The 21809-nt window shown below is 44.0% G+C and overlaps 3 protein-coding genes across 4 annotated transcripts; 2 read left to right on the forward strand and 1 right to left on the reverse strand.

Moving 5' to 3' along the window:
- Positions 1-226: 226 nt before the first annotated feature.
- On the reverse strand, positions 227-5831 carry ppp3r1b (protein phosphatase 3 (formerly 2B), regulatory s1ubunit B, alpha isoform, b). 2 transcript variants are annotated; one of them, XM_040033673.1, is made up of 5 exons: positions 5681-5831; positions 5351-5524; positions 2530-2589; positions 2186-2370; positions 227-1048 (listed from the first exon to the last, which is right to left on the reverse strand). In XM_040033673.1, exons 1-5 carry the CDS (start codon positions 5703-5705, stop codon positions 1001-1003), a joined length of 492 nt encoding a protein of 163 aa, XP_039889607.1. In that variant the 5' UTR covers positions 5706-5831; the 3' UTR covers positions 227-1000. The 2 variants fall into 2 exon arrangements, with proteins under 2 accessions (XP_039889607.1, XP_039889606.1); XM_040033672.1 differs by lacking the exon at positions 227-1048 and having other exon boundaries at positions 1417-2370.
- Positions 5832-9095: 3264 nt separating this feature from the next.
- Positions 9096-11078, forward strand: LOC120734684 (E3 ubiquitin-protein ligase TRIM21-like). Its single transcript, XM_040033645.1, has one exon. It carries the CDS (start codon positions 9245-9247, stop codon positions 10874-10876), a length of 1632 nt encoding a protein of 543 aa, XP_039889579.1. The 5' UTR covers positions 9096-9244; the 3' UTR covers positions 10877-11078.
- Positions 11079-13352: 2274 nt separating this feature from the next.
- Positions 13353-16382, forward strand: LOC120734693 (E3 ubiquitin-protein ligase TRIM21-like). The gene is made up of 3 exons (XM_040033665.1): positions 13353-13891; positions 14781-15266; positions 15333-16382. Exons 2-3 carry the CDS (start codon positions 14790-14792, stop codon positions 15798-15800), a joined length of 945 nt encoding a protein of 314 aa, XP_039889599.1. The 5' UTR covers positions 13353-13891; positions 14781-14789; the 3' UTR covers positions 15801-16382.
- Positions 16383-21809: the final 5427 nt, after the last annotated feature.

The raw sequence follows: 21809 nt of genomic DNA on the forward strand, positions 1-21809 counted from the left end.
GCAAAAGATAAAAGGATTCAAATGTTATATTTCTCAGCTGTCCCTCGTTTATCGCGGGTGTTATGTTCTAAAAATAACCAGCGAGAGGTGAAATCAAGTAGCCAATTTTATTTTTGACGGTGCAAAACGTTTGGTGGACATCGTGGACATACAGCGCTGCACTTCAGAGTCACACTGCTAGCATCGATGCAGCGATTCTGTACTGTACAGGAGAGACGGAGGAGATCGTCTGCAGCGATCAGGACGCAGGACACAATGTGACGTAAAAAAAAACAAAGCATGCAAACTCAAACAATCAAAAAATGATATGGCAACATGTGGCAATTGGTTGTATAGGAAGAGGGAGAAGTTTTAGGAGTGAGGGCGGCGAGTGCCACTGTTTCTGTGCCATATTGAATGATTTGGTTAATTTAAAATAATGCAAATAATGATTGAACCTAAACCTGGGCGTTTCACTTGTCGAAGACTAAACATAGGACAGAAAAGCAAACAGCAGCAGAAAGCTGGTGCAGTAAAGGCTGGGAGAGCAGCAAAAGTAGGAAACCCAGCATCTGGTGGTGTCTGTGACTTCAACACTTAAGGCCTTTGCCAGCAAAGGGTTTTGAATAAAGTAATAGAAATTATCAATTTATTTTCAGTTATTTAATTTTTCCAAATACTTTTGAGCCTGAAACGAAGGCATTGTGTTAAAATACTTTAGTTTCTCATATTTTTATGCGGTCATTTTGTCCAACACACTGAATTAAAGCTGAACGTGTGCACTTCACCTGCATCAGAGCTGTTTCATTTAAAATTCATTGTGGTAATGTACCAACATTAGAAAATTTGTCTCAATCCAAGTATTCATGGACCAAACTGTAAGTCTGTCAGCTCACTAAAATAAATACAAACACCTTCAGATCCTGAAGGATGCATAAAACAAACAGCCCGGTGGAGCTAACAGAGCGGCAGGAACAGCTGGATGACTCCTGTGAATGGACGAAGAATAAACAAGAGGCTGTCAGATGTCCACAACCATCGTTTTGTGAATGTCCAATCCTCCCGCCACCTGCAGGAGACAACAGGAAGTGATGTCACACACTGTTTTTTCTTGTTTTTAACTGAATCGACTCTGTAAACAGAGGAGGCCCCGAGAGCTCCGTGAACTAACAGAAAGATTTTAAAGGTAGTTCTGTGTTGATCTGGGAGCCGATGAGGTGACTTCAGTTCTGTGGGCGTCAAACAGACCTGTGAGGGTTCTGGATTCGAAATGAGCTGAAGAGGTCCTGCTGGTGATGTAGAGCAGCGGTCCCCAACCCCGGGCCACGGACCGGTACCGGGCGGCGAGAGCCGAGACTCGGGTGAGAAGTTTATGGTTTTCAGGGTTTTATTGTGAACTTGGTTTCCCTGGGTCTTATTTTGAAAGAAATGTTTACACGTTACCATAGCGACCAGAGAGCATTAAGGGCAGAGAGGAGGATGTTACTCTCAGTGTTGCATTTCAGGAGGATGCTGCTAATAAAGTTACACAATCACACAGTGAATTCATGTTTATCATTATATTTACAGAACACCAGTTTCTGTCTCGGTTGAATCATTTTAATTTGTTGTGTTTGTCTGCGACACCTTAAAGGCCGGTCGGTGAAGATATTGTCAGACATAAACTGGTCGGTGGCACAAAAAAGGTTGGGGAGCGCTGAGTTAGATAATCCTGCAAGTACAGCTTCACGATGTTCTTCCCTAAGCGACCTTCTCGGGTCTTTACTGTTGGAGCTTTCTCAGAGTCAGTTTCTAACTTTTGATGCATGTTTTGAGCCGTTCTGGTCGCATGCACGCACACATGTGTTAGCACCATAACTCTGTCCTGGACCCAGTTTGCACTTCAACATCCTTTTTGACCTTTCATACAATAAATCTAGAAGTAATGGCCGTATCTGCAGCCCTCCTCCCCGCACATGAACTGAGATCAGCTGATTGAAGCCCAAATGTTTCATGTTTCTTTCTTTCTATTTGCTCCTCATTCAGGTAACTGAAGAACCTTTATAGCACAAGCAAAGATGTAACTGTAACTGTAATGCGATAGTTTAGTATAACACTTTACTGCATTACTAGAAACGTAACGTGGTTGTAGCACAGATTACGGCGCGTTGCTTTGGTGCAGACTCCAGTTTGAGTCCAGGTGGTGAAACGAGTCACAAAAACTCACCGCGCAGAACTCCTCGAAGGAGATTCTGCCGTCTCCGTCTTTGTCGGCGCCGATGATAGTTTTGTCGACAATCTGCTGCAGCTGTGTGTCTTTCAGGTTGCTTCCCACCATCGTCTTTAGGACCTGGAAGAGTTCTCCATTGGAGATGTAACCGTCTTTGTCCATGTCGTAGATCCTAAAGGCAACTGAGGCCAAAGAAAATCACAGAGGAAATGTGAAGGTAAGTTTCAGTTCGATTCCATGTTATTTATGTAGCACACAATCAAAACAACAACATTCGCCTCAAGGTGTTTAAAAATCGAGCATAGTTTATGAACCATGATGGTTAAAGCTGAAGTGCTTACAACGCAGCCGCTGCTCCTTGTTTCCTTTCACGCTGAACTGAAAGACTCCTTCAATGAACTCTGTGGAAAAGGAAAATCATCACTGTTGTTGTTTAAGGCTGAAGAACAAGAAGATCAAAAGGTCTGAGATACGATCGTCTCCACAGACAAAAAGCTCCAAGAACAAACCGAACGGCTCGGTGCCTGCTGGGTAATCCTGCACACGTTGTGTTAATCGATTAATTATATGACTCAGCGGATCAGAGATGATATACAGTGGGGCAAAAAAGTATTTAGTCAGCCACCGATTGTGCAAGTTCCCCCACTTAAAATGATGACAGAGGTCAGTAATTTGCACCAGAGGTACACTTCAACTGTGAGAGACAGAATGTGAAAGAAAAATCCATGAATTCACATGGTAGGATTTGTAAAGAATTTATTCGTAAATTAGGGTGGAAAATAAGTATTTGGTCACCTCAAACAAGGAAAATCTCTGGCTCTCACAGACCTGTAACGTCTTCTGTAAGAAGCTTTTCTGTCCCCCACTCGTTACCTGTATGAATGGCACCTGTTTGAACTCATCATCTGTATAAAAGACACCTGTCCACAGCCTCAAACAGTCAGACTCCAAACTCCGCCATGGCCAAGACCAAAGAGCTTTCGAAGAACACCAGGAAAAGTATTGTAGACCTGCACCAGACTGGGAAGAGTGAATCTACAATAGGCAAGCAGCTTGGTGTGAAAAAATCAACTGTGGGAGCAATCATCAGAAAATGGAAGACATACAAGACCACTGATAATCTCCCTCGATCTGGGGCTCCACGCAAGATCTCATCCCGTGGGGTCAAAATGATCATGAGAACGGTGAGCAAAGATCCCAGAACCACACGGGGGGACCTGGTGAATGACCTGCAGAGAGCTGGGACCAAAGTAACAAAGGTCACCATCAGTAACACACTACAACGGCAGGGAATCAAATCCCGCAGTTCAAATTCAAATTCAAATTCAAATTCAAATTTTATTTGTCACGTACACAGTCATACACAGTACGATATGCAGTGAAATGCTTGGACAACTGCTCGTGACCCAAAGAAAACAAAAAAAGGAAAGGCTATGAATAAGATAGGAAATAAATATGAAAAATTAAAAAGAAAAATTAAAAAGGGTAAATTTAACTAGGAAGGAATAAAATATAAATTAAGGTTAAAAATGAAATAACTGTACAACACAAATTAGAATGAAGGGTAAATTTAACTGGGAAGAATAAGATAAAATATATAAATTAAAGTTGAAAATAAAATAACTGTACAACAAAATACACAATACACAATATAGAACTATATAAGAATGTATGAAGAAATCTAAATATAAATAAATATATACACAATAACAGCAGCTGTACAAGTATTAACCGGAAATGAAGAATATAGTGACCAGTGTTGTGCAAAAACAAAGTCCAGAAAGTCCAGTGTGTGTGTAGGAACCATATGTGTGGGTCAGTACTGTGTGGTGGTGTGATTGAGAGACCGTATCGCCTGCGGGAAGAAGCTCCTCCTCAGTCTCTCTGTGTTGGTCTTCAGGGAGCGGAATCGCTTTCCTGACCTCAACAGAGAGAACAGTCTGTTGTTGGGATGGCTGAGGTCCTTCACGATCTTCCTGGCCTTGGTCCAGCACCGCCTGCTGTAGATTGAGTGCAGGTCAGGGAGCTCGGAACGGATGGTGCGCTCAGCTGACCGCACAACCCTCTGTAGAGCTCGTCTGTCCTGCATGGTGCTGTTCCCGAACAGATGTTAAGATGTTTCCCGCCAGGATGCCAGACGTGTTCCGCTGCTGAAGCCAGTGCATGTCCAGGCCCGTCTGAAGTTTGCCAGAGAGCACATGGATGATACAGCAGAGGATTGGGAGAATGTCATGTGGTCAGATGAAACCAAAGTAGAACTTTTTGGTATAAACTCAACTCGTCGTGTTTGGAGGAAGAAGAATACTGAGTTGCATCCCAAGAACACCATACCTACTGTGAAGCATGGGGGTGGAAACATCATGCTATGGGGCTGTTGTTCTGCCAAGGGGACAGGACGACTGATCCGTGTTAAGGACAGAATGAATGGGGCCATGTATCGTGAGATTTTGAGCCAAAACCTCCTTCCATCAGTGAGAACTTTGAAGATGAAACGAGGCTGGGTCTTCCAACATGACAATGATCCAAAACACACCGCCCGGGCAACAAAGGAGTGGCTCCGTAAGAAGCATTTGAAAGTCCTGGAGTGGCCTAGCCAGTCTCCAGACCTCAACCCCATAGAAAATCTGTGGCGGGAGTTGAAAGTCCGTGTTGCTCGGCGACAGCCCCAAACATCACTGCTCTCGAGAAGATCTGCATGGAGGAATGGGCCAAAATACCAGCTACTGTGTGTGCAAACCTGGTAAAGACCTATAGTAAACGTTTGACCTCTGTTATTGCCAACAAAGGTTATGTTACAAAGTATTGAGTTGTATTTTTGTTATTGACCAAATACTTATTTTCCACCCTGATTTACGAATAAATTCTTTACAAATCCTACCATGTGGATTCATGGATTTTTTTTTCACATTCTGTCTCTCACAGTTGAAGTGTACCTCTGGTGCAAATTACTGACCTCTGTCATCATTTTAGGGGGGGGGAACTTGTACAATCGGTGGCTGACTAAATACTTTTTTGCCCCACTGTAAATGTCAAACCTGGACTGAGTAACTGAATCATGAGGATATTATTGACTGTAAAAAGGTGTCAAACTGTATCTGTGTGATAGCGATGAGGCTGTAACGGCTGAGCTGCTGTTCGTCTTCTGTAAAAACACTTTCACACCTCTGAAGTCGACTTCCCCGTTTTCGTCGGTGTCGAATATGTCGATGACTCGCTGCACGAGGGGGTTCTGCTGGAGCTCTGGCAGGGACATGAACTCCTCCACGCTCAGGGATCCGGAGTCATCCAGGTCGAGTTTCTTAAATCTCCTTCCCAGCCTCTTAATCTGATTAGCGTCTGAAATGAAACACAGAGAGAGAGAAGGTGGTTGCTAGAGGAGATCACATGACCAGAGGCTGTCTGTCAGCTCTACCAGCAGAGGACACGCCGCAGTTTAAACACCTGTCGTCCACCTGTGCCTCACTTCCTGCCTCTTCATCCTGTCAGACTTACCGGCTGCCTGCTTGGTGCTGCCCATGGCTGCTGGCTGGACTTCACGGCTGTAACGGCTGTGCTGCAGGAGCTCCCGGTGCCTCGCTCTAAGCCCTAACACCCGGTCATGTGACACATCTTTCAACACTAATCACTCTGCTGATGACCACGAACTGAGCGTGCTCAGAAGGAACAGGGCAGCCCGGCACTCCACGACAGGAGATGATCTCACACACAAGAGCCAAAGAAACTAGAACACTTTAAATAATCACATCTGATTAAATACAGAAACTTTAACATGTCCTTTCTTTGGTCTCTGACTCTGAACGCCTCCACGATGGGACAGGCGTTGTTGTGCGTCTGCTGTGGTGAAACTGCAGCGGCCTGAAGGTGGACCACATGATGAACCAGAGATTTCACCACACACGCTTTAAAGAAAAGAAAAAAAGCAAACGTCCTTCACCGATATGTAGTTCTAACTATTAAAATATGTCCAAAGGTGTGACGATTACCTGTTTTTGAATTACTTGAACTGTACAGCTGATACTGTGAAAGTGTTTGACTCGTATATCCACTGATGAACGTATGAAGAGTCCCATATTACCTACATGTTGATGCTAGGCTCCTCTTTAAATAAACCTTTATTTAAAACTACATTGAACACGTGTGAATTCAGCTCACAGCAGAAACAAGCTGCAGCTCTACGTTACAGTCAGGACAAAACACACTTAACAAACTACATCAGGAGAAGTTTTGTTGTTTGTTTAAATCCTGAAGGCTCTGCATCACAGAACTGAGCTGAATATTTTGATTGGTGGGCTAGCTGAAGATGACGTGCTGCTTGGGGTCCAAGCCAGTGGCACAGGCCTCAGCTGACCTGCATCCAGTGTTTGTTCTGATCCCATCGTCGCCATAAATTAACTCCATGTATTCACAAATCAGAAGGAGGAAACAAACTCTGACAAAAGTTAAATGTTGGTTTAATAACAGCTCTGATCAGACTGCATTTGCTGGACATAGAAAAACCCGTTTACAGTACAAAGTTTGTGACCTCGAGGACAGAAAAATAAAATACTCTTTAAATCCAGATGGGCTGAGACCCTCATTAGTGTGTGATGGTTAACCATACAACACGCCTCACTCGTCCAGCCTGGGCATGTTCTAATCCGACCTTTGCTCCTTGTTGAGAAATATAAACCATAAAATCATAAAAAAAGGGGGGAGGAGGAAAGAAACCCTGTGAAAAGCTGCAGTCAAGTCCAGTTTGTCTCTAAACGAAGATTCACAGGAACGTCACACTGAGTCCATCACGTTCATATTCTGAGCCTCACAGCAGATTCTGTCCACTGGTGAGAACAGAGGTGAGAACAGAGGTGAGTACAGACGATCGTGTTCGCACTGTTTTTAAGTCCAAACGAAACGTGAGTCCTCCTCTGTCTGTGGCAGACTGCTGGCTGACTCCTGGCATGGTAAGTGGTAAGTGATCCAGATATGGGCCAGGACTGGCATAGTTTGGTGTATGTGGCCCAGGCCCATAGCAGACAGGTCTGGCCCGGATCCGGCATCAAGCTGGCACTTCTGACTGACTGGTGTCATGGCAGGGTGTGTGTCAGCCAGATGTGGGCCAGGTCTAGCAGTGATGGCACTGTTTATGCTCCTATTTTCCTATTTTAGTTAGAAGACCCAAATGCCATGTTGCAATACTATACTGCTATGGTAGCCAATGTTTCAAATGCAGGTTTGACAGGTTTGTGAGTGTACACTTTATCCAAAACCTAGAGACAGTTTTGCCACCAGGTGGCTGTAGCTCAGGAGGTAGAGTAGGTCACCTACTGATCGGCAGGTTAGTGGTTCAAGAGTGTGAATGTGTATGAATGTAGTGAGGAAGCACTCAGTTTAGAGAAAGCGTGTGATTGGGTGAATGTGGCATGTTGTATAGAGCGCTTTGAGTGATCCGGGAGAGTAGAAAGGCGCTATAAAAGAATCAGTCCATTCACTGTCTGAACAGAGTTTCGTCATCTGCCTTATCACTATTATGTTCTGTCACATGTTGTTATTACTTGGATTGATTAAGGTACACATTAGGCTGACATCTGGGGCCAGAGCTGAAACTGTTCTGGGCCAGCACAGGACTGCCAGTGTGTCTGCAACTGGCCTTGTGCTGGCCCATGTGTGGGCCACCAAAGGGCCGTCATTCTTTGCCGTGTGTGGGCCAGATCCGGGCCATATTAATGAAACTACACATGCAAGAACAGCAAAGGGGTCACCTACGAGGACAGGACACCTCTGGGTTCTTTAACAACATCAAACAACTCAGTGTTCCAACATCTGGAAGAGGCTGCAGAGTTCATGTTGTATGTGAATCCACTTGCCATAATAACCACAATGCATTTGTGATGTTTATTGACTTAATGGTGGCCTCTCTCAGAGGCAGTGGTAAAACATTGTCAGATAATGAGAGACAAGCCTGGGATGTATTATAGATCACAGTAAGTTAAAGTTTAACAGTTTAGCTTGTTATTATATATAGCTCTGGTTGTACCACAGCGCTGTGCCTCCTTTTGCCACTAGGTGGCAGGTTCCTTAACATGTGGCTGTTTTTATAGGCAAGGTGTGTTCCTCGTGTAATCTGTCTTTGTTTAGGTTTCACTGGTTTTATTCACAGTAGTTTTTGAGTTGTTTCTATGTGTGCTAGCTGTAGGATGTTAGATTTCTCCCCTAACACACATTCACAGACGCTGAGTGAGGTCTGTGGTGTGTTTTTGATTCTGAAAGGATTTGGTGGAGCACTTTGGGACTTTGTTTTTATGTTATTTTTTTCTTCACCTGAGGGTTCTTATTGTTTGTGTGGTGCCATTGTCGGTAGGAGGAGAGGATCAGTGATGGTCACCCAAATACCCACATATGGCAAGAGCAGAGTTTTGCTGTTGCCTGAATCAAATACACAGAAACCAAGGATATGTTGTCTGGCAGTGACACCAATAGCAGGAACCCCCAACATCCTTCTCACACTGAGGAATTAGAGGACAGAGGACTGCTGAGACTCTTGGACCGTAATTGTGTTAACAGACCTCTCTGCATTGAATCATATCTGTTATTAACCTCTGGCTCTCTTCCACAGCATGTCTTTATCCTGTCTTCCTTCTCTCACCCCAACCAATCACAGCAGATGGCCCCGCCCCTCCCTGAGCCTGGTTCTGCCAGAGGTTTCTTCCTGTTAAAAGGGAGTTTTTCCTTCCCACTGTCACCAAAGTGCTGCTCATAGGGGGTCATATGATTGTAGGGTTTTTCTCTGTATGGATTATTGTACGATCTACTGTACGATATAAAGCACCTTGAGGCGACTGAAGTTAGGGAACTTGTGAGTTTTAAAGGGTACGATCATGAAACCGTTCCTGTAATAGAACAATCTGAGGACATAATGAGTAAGCACATGAAGTTGTCAGGATGGGCATCTGTCACATCTGTCAAAACTACTACGTTATGACTACAACCCTAACACTTGTTCCTTACTTTTAAAATATGAAATGTAAACAAAATTTTAAATAAGATGCATTTCCTTTCTTTCTCCCTTAGAGTGCAGAAATGTCTGCTGCCACCAATCTACAGTCTGAAGATCAGTTTCTGTGCTCCATCTGTCTGGATGTGTTCACTGATCCAGTCACCACATCATGTGGACACAACTACTGCAAAAACTGCATCACTCAGCACTGGGATGTTAATGACAGCTGCCAGTGTCCCAAGTGTAACAAGGTGTTCAAGACAAGGCCTGAACTTCATGTTAACACTTTGCTGTCTGAGATGGTTGCTCAGAGACGTGAAGCTCAGCAGAAAGCCAGCAGCAGCAGCTCAGAGCAACAAGCTGCCAAACCAGGAGAAGTTCCCTGTGACGTCTGCACTGGAACCAGACTGAAGGCCCTGAAGTCCTGCCTGGTGTGTCTGACCTCCTACTGTCAGACTCACCTGGAGCCTCATCTGACAGCTACAAGTCTGAAAAGACATCAGCTGATTGAGCCTGTGGAGAACCTGGAAAGCAGGATGTGTAGGAAGCACGATAAACATCTGGAGCTGTTCTGTAAGACCGACCAGACATGTGTCTGCATGCTCTGCTCTGTTCTAGATCACAAGGCTCATGAAGTTATTCCTCTGAGAGAAGAATATGAAGGAAAGAAGGCAGAGCTGGAGAAGGCAGAGGCTGAGATTCAGCAGATGATCCAGAAGAGACAACTGAAGATTCAGGAGATCAAAGAGTCGGTGAAGATGAGGAAAGATGCTGCAGACAGACAGAAAGCAGAAGGTGTTCAGGTCCTCACGGCTCTGATGGAGTCTGTTGAGAGACGCCTGAAGGAGCTCATAAAGGAGATCGAAGACAAACAGGAAACTACAGAGAAACAGGCTGAAGGTCTCATCAAAGATCTGGAACAGGAAATCTCTGAGCTGATGGAGAGAAGCTCTGAGGTGGAGCAGCTCTCACGCTCTGAAGACCACCTCCACCTCCTCCAAAGCTTCTCCTCCCTGAAAGCTGCTCTATGCACCAAGGACTGGACAGAGGTCAGAGTCCGTCCACCATCATATGAGGGGACCGTGGGGAGAGCTGTGGAGACACTCAGGAAAGACATGAAGAAGAAGCTGTTTAAGACTGAACTGAAGAGGGTCCAGCAGGATGCAGTGGACGTGACTCTGGATCCTGATACAGCAAATCCTTATCTCATCCTGTCTGACGATGGAAAACAAGTGAAGTGTGGTGATGTGAGGAAGAAGCTTCCAGACAACCCAGAGAGATTTACTTACTGTGTTTGTGTTTTAGGAGAGCAGAGTTTCTCTTCAGGCAGATTTTACTTTGAGGTTCAGGTTAAAGGAAAGACTGACTGGGATTTAGGAGTGTCCACAGAGTCGATCAACAGGAAGGGAAACATCAGACTGATTCCTCAAAATGGTTTCTGGACTGTGTGGCTTAGAAATGGAAGTGAGTACAGTGCTTGTGCCGCCCCTCCGGTCCGTCTCTGTCTCCGGTCTGGTCCTCAGAAGGTGGGGGTGTTTGTGGACTATGAGGAGGGTCTGGTCTCTTTCTATGACGTAGATGCTGCAGCTCTGATCTACTCGTTCACTGGCTGCTCCTTCACAGAGAAGCTCTTCCCATACTTCAGACCTGGACTTTATCAACATGTGAAAAACTCTGCACCACTGATCATCTGTCCTGTCAATCAAATTGAGTAACAACGTATTTGAATTGATGAGATGATTTATTTTCATTAAAGGGAATAAATAATCAGGTCCTGTTTGCATGCTTTTATTTTCTAAGCATTCTCATTACTAACAGTGTTTTTAACTGATGTCCTCCCTTAGAAGGGGCACCACATTGATGTAATACACTGAATTCAAAAAGCTACATGAAGAATTGTTTTGTTTCATAACATGTAACAATTCTCAAGAATAGTAACAAAAGGTAGCTGATGTCATAGCATGTCATTGTCTTCATGGTCTGCAGAAAATGATGTGTGTTAATTTTTTTTAGTGTAACTCATATTATGTAAAAATGTCTTATTTTGGGGTATTTTGTGTCTTTACCCACATAGCAAAATTGGTATGGCCTGGATCTGGCCCACACAATGTGCTTACACATGGCCCAGACATGGCAAAGAATGACGGCCCTTTGGTGGCCCAGATCTGGTTTGCCAGATGTGGCCCATACATGGGGCCAGCACAAGGCCAGTTGTAGACACACTGCTGGCCCATGTGCTGGCCCAGAACAGTTTCAGCTCTGGCCCCAGATGTCGGCCTAATGTGTACCTTAATTAAGCCATGTAATAACAACATGTGCCGGAACATAATAGTGCAAAAGTAAGATGACGAAACTCTGTTCAGACAGTGAATGGACTGATTCTTACATAGCGCTTTTCTAGTCTCCCAGATTACTCAAAGTGCTCTATATAATGTGACATATTCCCAATCACATGCTATCTGTAAACTGAGTGCTTCCTAACTTCATTCATACACATTCACACTCTTGACATGCAGCCTGGAGGATCACACAGAGATCGAACCACTAACCTTCTGAATCAGTGGGTGACCTTCTCTACCTCCTGAGCTACAGCCACCTGGTGACAAACATGAGTAAGCCCTCACTAGGTTTTGGATAAAGTGTACGCTCACAAACCTGTCAATCCACTATTATGGCAAGTGGATTCACATACAACATGAACTCTGCAGCCTCTTCCAGATGTTGGAACACTGAGTTGTTTGATGTTGTTAAAGAACCCAGAGGTGTCCTGTCCTCGTACGTGAGCCCTTTGCTGTTCTTGCATGTGTAGTTTCATTAATATGGCCCGGATCTGGCCCACACACGGCAAAGAATGACGGCCCTTTGGTGGCCCACACATGGGCCAGCACAAGGCCAGTTGCAGACACACTGGCAGTCCTGTGCTGGCCCAGAACAGTTTCAGCTCTGGCCCCAGATGTCAGCCTAATGTGTACCTTAATCAATCCAAGTAATAACAACATGTGCCGGAACATAATAGTGATAAGGAAGATGACGAAACTCTGTTCAGACAGTGAATGGACTGATTCTTTTATAGCGCCTTTCTACTCTCCCGGATCACTCAAAGCGCTCTATACAACATGCCACATTCACCCAATCACACGCTTTCTCTAAACTGAGTGCTTCCTCACTACATTCATACACATTCACACTCTTGAACCACTAACCTGCCGATCAGTAGGTGACCTACTCTACCTCCTGAGCTACAGCCACCTGGTGGCAAAACTGTCTCTAGGTTTTGGATAAAGTGTACACTCACAAACCTGTCAAACCTGCATTTGAAACATTGGCTACCATAGCAGTATAGTATTGCAACATGGCATTTGGGTCTTCTAACTAAAATAGGAAAATAGGAACATAAACAGTGCCATCACTGCTAGACCTGGCCCACATCTGGCTGACATACACCCTGCCATGACACCAGTCAGTCAGAAGTGCCAGCTTGATGCCGGATCTAGGGATGACCTGTTTTCTGTGAGCCTGGGCCACATACACCAAACCACAATCATGCCAGATGTGGCATGCCATCGCATAAACAATGCCATCTATACCAGGCCTGGCCCATACTTGGATGACATACGTCTTATCATGCCAGAAGTCAGTCAGCAGTGCCGGCTTGATACCAGATCCGGGCCAGACCTGCCTGCTATGTGGGTATAAGCAGTTTTAGTATTTTAATGAAAACTGACAATATAGATTCAGTGAAATCTGAAAATATGTGATTGTAACAAACACGAACTGTTAAACAATGAATGGTGATGTTGAAATGTTGTAACATGGAGTGAACAATGATTTGAATAAAACCCTGGTTCACAGGATGACACACTGCTCCATTTCTAACCTCTGTCTCTCTTCCACAGCATGTCTTTATCCTGTCTTCCTTCTCTCACCCCAACCAATCACAGCAGATGGCCCCGCCCCTCCCTGAGCCTGGTTCTGCTGGAGGTTTCTTCCTGTTAAAAGGGAGTTTTTCCTTCCCACTGTTGCCAAAGTGCTTGGTCATAGGGGGTCATATGATTGTTGAGTTTTTCTCTCTATGTATTATTATATTATATACTGTACAATACAAAGCGCCTTGAGGCGACTGTTGTTGTGATTTGGCGCTGTATAAATAAAATTGAATTGAATTGAGATGCTCTCAAACTTTCAGCTCACTGTGAATGCAGCACCAGGGTTCACAGATCCGATGCCATATTTGATACTTTTAGCTTTACTTTATAATAAATTCTGATTTTAGCTGTTTTCTGTGAAGAGCAGGAACTGATTGTAATTTTACCTTCTTCATTAACCCTGATGTGGTTCCTGTCTGTGTCCAGCAGAGGGCTGCAACAGTTTCAAGGAGAGTTTGAAGTGTGCACACAGCTCAACTTCCTCTGCAATAAAAACATGAATGACAGAAAGAGAGAAGCTTTGCAGAGGAAAGGATCAAAAACACTGCTGCTCGGGTTTGAGAAAACTGAAGGCACACACACATTTTAAACTCTTGTTCCAGATGTGCGTACCTCTAATCATGTGTGAATGAAACAAGCCTAACATTGCAGGAGGAGGCGGAGCCACAAAGAGGAGAGTCAGCATCATTTTCCAGAAATGAAAGTTAAAGTTAGTGAGAGTAACAGCACAGCTGCAGTCACAGATTTGTGAAGAAAATCAGACCGAATTCATCTGCTCTTTCTAAACAACTGACTCAAAAACTGGTGAGTACAGCTGATGACATTTAATGTTTAACATACAGCATTAACGCAAAACTTTTCTTTTTATTCATATTTTATTATATGTGTGTGGGGGTGCACAAGTATGTTATATATCTGTAAATTTGTATATCTTTTGACATGTTCCTGGAGTTATTAAAAAAATACATGTAACAAATTGTAATGAAGGTGAATTTCTGATGAACAGGGCATAAACAATAAGAAAAAATGCAGACTCTTAGTTACTAAATAGTGGAAAGGAGGTGGGATTAAATAAGCTCATGCTTCTTCCTTCTCATTTTTGAACATGTAAGTTAGTTATAATTATTATTGCTTTGTTTTCCATTTTTTGTTTGTCTCTTTTTGACTATTTTAATGTTCAAAATAAAGATTCAGCACTATACAATTTCACACTGGCATGTCAGAATAATTCAAGTGGAGGCTTAAATTAAACTAGAATAATGTGATCAGCAGTAACATCAATTACATCTACAAGTGCATAATCAACAACACTGAATTAATTTCTTTCTAAAAATGTGTTTTTGACACTTTCACTTTAGTTTTCAGAGACGTCTGCTGCCTCAGTCTGACATGTGACAGTATCAAATCAAAGAAAATAAGTTCAATGTCTCCGAAAAGATTAAACTCATGTTGTGCCAAGTGCAGGTTACTATAATCAGGTCTGAACCTGCAGGAGGCAACAAACAGAGCCGTTTGAGGTGGGGCAGAGCTGAAAGACAGAGCAGCTTCGGAGTCACATTATTATATTCTGCACCTGTGGTGTCCTAGTTGTGTTTCCTATTGTTGCTGCTCAGACTTTGTTGCATTCCCAATGTAAACCACCAAATATGTTTAATTAGAGTTGAACTTTTAATGCTCCGACTTCTGTTCTCAGAGCGCAGACATGTCCGCTGCCAGCAATCTGCGAGCTGAAGATCAGTTTCTGTGCGCCATCTGTCTGGAGGTGTTCGTCGATCCAGTCACCACACCATGTGGCCACAACTTCTGCAAAAGATGCATCACTCAGCACTGGGATGTTAATATGTCCTGCTGCTGTCCCATGTGTAAGGAGACGTTCAACACGAGACCTCAGTTGAAGGTCAACACTTTGCTTTCTGGCATAGTTTTTCAGCTCAAACGAGAAGCTCAGAAGAAAGTCAGCAGCAGCAGCTCAGAGCAACAAGCTGCCAAACCGCAACTTCCCTGCAACGTCTTCACTGGAGCCAGACCAAAGGCCCTGAAGTCCTGCCGTGAGACACGCCTGGACCCTCGTCAACATCTGTACGGAGAGTTGGAAAGAGAGTGTGAGCTAGCGAGAGAGAGACAGCAAGATGTTTGGAGCGAGCTAGAAAGAGAGTGTGAGCTAGCGAGAGAGTTACAGGAAGAGCAACGGCAGGATCTGTTGCTTGAGCTAGAACGAGAGTGTGAGCTAGCGAGAGAGTTACAGGAAGAGCAACGGCAGGATCTGTTGCTTGAGCTAGAACGAGAGTGTGAGCTAGCGAGAGAGTTACAGGAAGAGCAACGGCAGGATCTGTTGCTTGAGCTAGAACGAGAGAGTGAACTAGCGAGAGAGTTACAGGAAGAGCAACGGCAGGATCTGTTGCTTGAGCTAGAACGAGAGAGTGAGCTAGCGAGAGAGAGACAGCAAGATGTTTGGAGCGAGCTAGAACGAGAGTGTGAGCTAGCGAGAGAGTTACAGGAAGAGCAACGGCAGGATCTGTTGCTTGAGCTAGAACGAGAGAGTGAGCTAGCGAGAGAGAGACAGCAAGATGTTTGGAGCGAGCTAGAACGAGAGTGTGAGCTAGCGAGAGAGTTACAGGAAGAGCAACGGCAGGATCTGTTGCTTGAGCTAGAACGAGAGAGTGAGCTAGCGAGAGAGAGACAGCAAGATCTATGGAGCGAGCTAGAGATGTAGAGAGACAGAGCAAATATATAGATAGAGTTGATTTAGATTTTCCAAAACCCTTTTATCAATAAAAACAGACAGCTAAAGATTTGAGAACAGAAGTAATAATCCAAACAAAAAAAATATTTCTTTTTCAAGTGAATATTAAACTAACCACAATGTCTGTTTTTATTGAACATGTAAAGCCAAGGATGAAAGTCTGTAGAGTAAATAATCTCACCAAAAGTCAGAACTGCTTCTCCTGGAGCCCAAACACAGACTGTGATCTCCTGAAATCCAGGAAAGAGTGGAACACAGTTTCCCCTTTACAACATAGAATTTCATCATGGCTGGGATTTCAAACAGAGATAAAAGCATTTACAGCGACTGCACCATGTAAAACCCTCCATTGTAGATTTCCAGCCTCTTTGGGTCTCCATGTATTCATCTGAAACCATTCCCAGATGGTCTCTCCATGCACTCTAAGAAATGAAATGTTATATTTACCTGGTGTTGGCTTTCACTGCAGTATAGTATCACTTCCTGTTCCTGATGCATTGCACAGTGGTGTTTTGTGTATGCCATTTAATTAAAAACTTTGTTGTTACACAGTGCAATGGTCAATTCCTTGATCCAATACGGACGCTCTGCTGAATCACCCACTAATTGTGTTCAAAGAATTCATTCATCGACTTAGAGCACCAAATGACAACAACAGTCACCTCAAGGTGCTTTATATTGTAAGGTAGACCCTACAATAATACACACAGAGAAAAACTCAACAATCATATGACCCCCTATGAGCAAGCACTTTGGTGACAGTGGGAAGGAAAAACTCCCTTTTAACAGGAAGAAACCTCCAGAACCAGGCTCAGGGAGGGGCGGGGCCATCTGCTGCGACCGGTTGGGGTGAGAGAAGGAAGACAGGATAAAGACATGCTGTGGAAGAGAGACAGAGGTTAATAACAAGTAACAAGTATGACAAGTATGATTCAGTGCAGAGAGGTCTATTAACACATGAGGTATGTCGCAGTTAAGGGGCCAAATCATTTGAAGGTCGATTATGCCACAGCCGGGCGACAAAGGCTGTCCCAATTCAAAGACTGCTCCAAATATCTGACCGGGAGGTCGAGGCTCACTAGAGCCGGCGAGAACAGCAGATTCCCAGCACATCGTTTTCAGACCCATGCGGTCTTTCGCTACTCAGGTTAAATATGATATATATATTATTATTTGGCTTTTTTCAATACCATGTTTTATTTGTTCCTGAGTCAAAAGGGTTTGGCTGCGATTAAAGTTATAGTTTTTTATCCATGCATTTTCTTCCGCTTATCCAAGGCACTGGACCCCCAATGTATAGGCAGCAACGCGAGGAGATACTAGAATACCCACCCCAGCCCGCCACCTCTCACCGGGGGCAAATCCAGACTAAGACAGAGTCCAGCCGCTCTCTGGGAGACTGGTTCCAACGCCATGCGTTGAGGCAAGCCCGAATATATCTAGCCAGTACCTCTCAACCTCACACACTAACTCAGGTTCCTTCCCTAACAGAGAGGTGACATTCCATGTCCCAATTGCCAGTCTTGGTAACTGGAGATCAAGCCTCCAGGGCCTCCATTCCTGGCTGCTGCCCGGCACACGATGCATCGGACCCCTACGGCACCTCCTGTGGGTGGTGGGCCTGCAGGAGGATGGGTCGATGTCCCCTTTTCGGGCTGTGCCTGGTGGGCCCCATGGACTAAGGCCTGGCCACCAGACGCTCACCCTCAGGCACCCAAACAGGGTTTGGCTCCATGGTGGGGCCCCGGTAACCCTATCCCAGCCAGGGTGAACTGTTCCCTCGTTTTCATATAAGGGTCTTCTGAATCGCTCTTTGTCTGTTCCTCTCCTAGGACCAATTTGCCATGGGAGACCCTACCAGGGGCAGAAATCCCGGACAACATAGCCCCTGGGATCCCTGGGACACACAAACCCCACCACCACGATAAGGTAGCGATTCGCGGAGGGAATAAACACTGAATAAACGTCAAACAGAAAACTGAATAAACAGAAGCATGTCCTGTTATATTTTAAATAGCAAAGAGCAGATGGCTGAGTTTATTAAACTCCATGAACACAGTTGGTGACACAAATCTGAAGGGTAGACCGTCCCATTTCACAGCCTCGCAGTTCTGGCCTTCTTGGCCTTTAAAGGACTCGGCCCACGTAGACTGTGAAGGCCGTGTCCAATATAGGAGAAATCTGTTCTCTCTTTTTAGTCCCTGTCAGTACTCTTGCTGCAGCATTTTGTATTAACTGGAAATATCCTGTTCAAAAATGACTCCAAGGTTCCTCACAGCGTTACTGGAGGCCAAGGTAATGCCATCCAGAGTAAGAATCTGGTTAGATACCATATTTCTAAGCTTTTCAGGGCCGAGTACAATAACCTCAGTTTGATCTGAATTAAGAAGCAGAAAGTTAGCGGCCATCCAGGTCTTTATGTCTTTAAGACATTCCTGCAGTTTAACTCATTGGTGTGTGTTATCTGGCTTCATGGACAGATAGAGCTGGGTGTCATCTGCATACTGCACTACTGCCAGCTTGAAGGCCTGTGGTACATAGCTGATTATTAGAGATAGGTTGATCATATTTAAGATCGAAGCATTAATTAATGGCAGGACTTCTTTGAGCAGTTTTGTAGGAATGGGGTCTAAAAGACAGGTTGATGGTTTGGAGGAAGTAATTATTGAAGTTAACTCAGAAAGATCAATTGGAGAGAAAGAGTCTAAATGAACATCAAAGGTACTGAAAGTAGCTGTAGATACATCTGTGAGATGATTATGAGTAATTTTTTTCTCTAATGATTGTGAAGGTTCTCAGTCATCCAGGTCATCGTAGTCTAAGGAGCTTGGAAAGAAAAGCGTCTGGTTGGCTCAACAGAGCTCTGGCTGTTTGTCAGCCTGGCTACAGAGCTGAAGAGAAACCTGGGGTTTAACCTTATTTTCTTCAATCAGTGATGAATAGTAAGATGTTCTGGCTTTAAAAGTAACAAACTATTTCTCCAGGCTAAATGATGATCCTCTAAATTTGTGACACGCCATTTCCTCTCCAGCTTACGAGTCATCTGCTTTAGGCTATGAGTTTGAGAATTATACCACGGAGTCAGGTACTTCTGATTTGAACATTTCTTTTTCAGAGGAACAGATTTGTACGCAGTTAAGTGAAATTATTAACAAGATAATTGACCTCTGCTGGAGTAGCATTCAGGTACTGAAGAAGATAATCCCCTGCACCTCCATTTAAACTAACATAATCATCCTGCTGCAACCAGGTTTCTGTGAGGCAGAGTAAATCGATTTGTTGATCAATTATTAAGTCATGTACTAACAGAGACTTGGAGGAGAGAGACCTGATATTTAATAATCCACATTTCACTGTTTTACTCTTTGGTTCAGATGTGGATACTGTATTGTTCTTTCTTTGTGTTTGTGTTTAAGTTGTTTGTTGCTGGTTTTTAGTTTGTTTTTTGTCTTTTTGGAGGCTGACACAGTCTCTATGGAGATGGGTTTTTGGGGGGTAGCAGGAGGAGAGAAGCTGCAGAGAGGCGTGTAAGACTGCAACTCTGCTTCCTGGTCCCAACTCTGGATAGTCATATTTTGGGGGGTTTAATAAATTTGTCCATATTTCTAGAAATGAGAGCTGCTCCATCCAAAGTGGGATGGATGCCGTCTCTCCTAACAAGACCAGGTTTCCTCCAGAAGGTTTGCCAATTATCTATGAAGCCCACATCGTTTCTGGGACACCACTCAGACAGCCAGCAATTTAAGGAGAACATGCGGCTAAACATGTCACTCCTGGTCTGATTGGGGAGGGGACCAGAGAAAACTACAGAGTCCCACATTGTTTTGGCAAAGTTACACACCGATTCAATATTGATTTTAGTGACCTCCGATTGGCGTAACCGGGTGTCATTACTGCCGACGTGAATTATGATCTTACTGAATTTACGTTTACCCTTAGCCAGCAGTTTTAAATTTCCTTCAATGTCGCCTGCTCTGGCCCCTGGAAGACAATTGACTATGGTTGCCGGTGTGTTTAGCTTCACATGTCTGAGAACAGAATCACCAATTACCAGAGTTTGACCCCCGCCGGGTGTGTCGCCGAGTGGGGAAAAACGGTTAGACACATGAACGGGTTGGTGGTGTACCTGGGGCTTCTGTTTAGGACTATGCTTCCTCCTCACCGTCACCCAGCCGACCTGTTTTCCTGGCTGCTCGGGACAATCTGCCGGGGGACAGCTAGCGGGGCCTACGCTATCTTCGGCTACAGGGGCCTGATTAGCTACGTGCTTATCAAGTCTACAATTCAGGGATCCTGGCCTTTAGAGCTGAAAATAGGCTACATTTATTACAAGTATCATTACTGCTAAAACATGGCGAGCAGTAACTAACCATCTGACACAATGAGCAGGAAAGTGTAGGCAGGACAGGTGAAGAGGCCATGCTGCTAGCGAGTCGGCTACGAGCTAAGCTAAGCTAGCAAATTCATAAAGACACAGTTAGTAAATAATTCAGTTCAATTCAGTGTTATTTATATGGAGCCAAATCACAACAACGGTCACCTCAATGCGCTTTATATTGTAAGGCAGATCGTACAATAATAGATACTGTGAACATAATTAGTGGGGGAATCAACAGGGAGTGTACTTTGGATAAAGCATGTGAAGATTAGACTATGAAATAAGACATTATCGGCTGCTATAACTGATCATCATATATTGCCTTATAGGTTGGAGAACATTGAGAACACTGTTTAATTGGTTTAAATTTGATTTGACAGATCAAGGTTATTTTGTGTCATTCATTAACTATCATTTTGAACGCATAAAGGTTACACCTGGGGTTCCTCAGGGTTCTGTTCTTGCACCGCTTTTGTTTAATATCGAGATGCCTGCTTTAGCTGGGATTATGGAGCATTATGTCATCCGGGGAAGGGTGGCTTTTTGGAGTTTGCCTTGTTTTGCATGAGTTGTTGTGTTTTTGTTCTTTTGGTTTTTGCATGCTTGTTTTTATCGTGACACGCCTGTTTGACTTGTTCCTGGGAGACACCCCAACCTAGACACTAAATAATCTCACCTGTTAGAGTTTATGCATTTAACGGACTCTAGCGCTAACCAATCAGGACAAGCCTGGCAGGCACCTAAGACCAATAAGGGGGGCCTGGCAGGAGAGATGAATTCAAATTCTCGTTGCCCCTTGCCAGGGTTGTTTTAATGTTTCTCTCATTCCTCCGGCTGTATCTTCCTACTTTAATTAATGTATTCTGTAAATCCAGCAGTAAAGCTGTGTCTTGAGTTTCATGGAGACCTGCCGGGGAGTCCTCCATTTTGGATCCTATTGCTGCCTCCCTCACACACGCCATCATGACAATCATATTACAAAAGCTTTGAAATGGTTGCATTGGCTTCCTGTATGTAAAAGAACTGATTTGGAAATACTGTTAATGGGTTATGATCACTAAACGGTCTTGGGCCTCAACACGTTGCTAACTTACTTGAGGGCTATGAGGCTTCGAAGCCTCTTAGTTCCTCGGGAACAGGCTTACTTAATATTCCAGGAGCTCGGACCAAACAAGGTGAGACAGCATTTAGTGTTTATGCTTCCCTCAAACCTGCAGTGTGTGGAATCTATTAGCTTTTAAAATCAGGGCTGAAATCTTTGTCTTTTTGTAGCTTTTATGTTAAATTTTAACTTAAACTTTTAAATGATTGCATTCTTGATTTTAATGTTTTCCTTTTCTATATATTTGGGATTGTTCTGTCTTTGTGAAGCACGCTGAATTGCTTTTGTATGTGTTATATAAATAAAGCTGAGTTTGTCCGATGGATTTTCTTCGATCAGTGATGAATAGTGAGATGTTCTAGCCTTAGAAGGGCTTTTTTACAGGCCTTCAACTGACATCGCTTCAGTCCAGCGCATGCACTTTGGATATTAATATATAAATATATATATATATATATATAAATTTTATTATTGCAGTCAAGCAGCAGAGTCCCAGTGG

This window comes from Simochromis diagramma, unplaced genomic scaffold (assembly GCF_900408965.1).
Source record: "Simochromis diagramma unplaced genomic scaffold, fSimDia1.1 OVJJ01000571.1, whole genome shotgun sequence".
NCBI classification, from domain to species: Eukaryota; Metazoa; Chordata; class Actinopteri; order Cichliformes; family Cichlidae; genus Simochromis; species Simochromis diagramma.

Bases quoted from the DNA above. Each gene is read 5' to 3' on its own strand.
- ppp3r1b (XM_040033672.1), bottom strand. From the start codon at position 5,705: ATGGGCAGCACCAAGCAGGCAGCCG. The intron at 5,525-5,680 runs GTAAGTCTGACA...GTTTCATTTCAG, and splicing joins CAGCACCAAGCAGGCAGCCG to ACGCTAATCAGATTAAGAGG. The intron at 2,590-5,350 runs GTGTGAAAGTGT...CCTTTTCCACAG, and splicing joins CGGGGAAGTCGACTTCAGAG to AGTTCATTGAAGGAGTCTTT.
- LOC120734684 (XM_040033645.1), top strand. From the start codon at position 9,245: ATGTCTGCTGCCACCAATCTACAGTCTGAAGATCAGTTTCTGTGCTCC.
- LOC120734693 (XM_040033665.1), top strand. From the start codon at position 14,790: ATGTCCGCTGCCAGCAATCTGCGAGCTGAAGATCAGTTTCTGTGCGCC. The intron at 15,267-15,332 runs GAAGAGCAACGG...AGAGAGTTACAG, and splicing joins AGCTAGCGAGAGAGTTACAG to GAAGAGCAACGGCAGGATCT.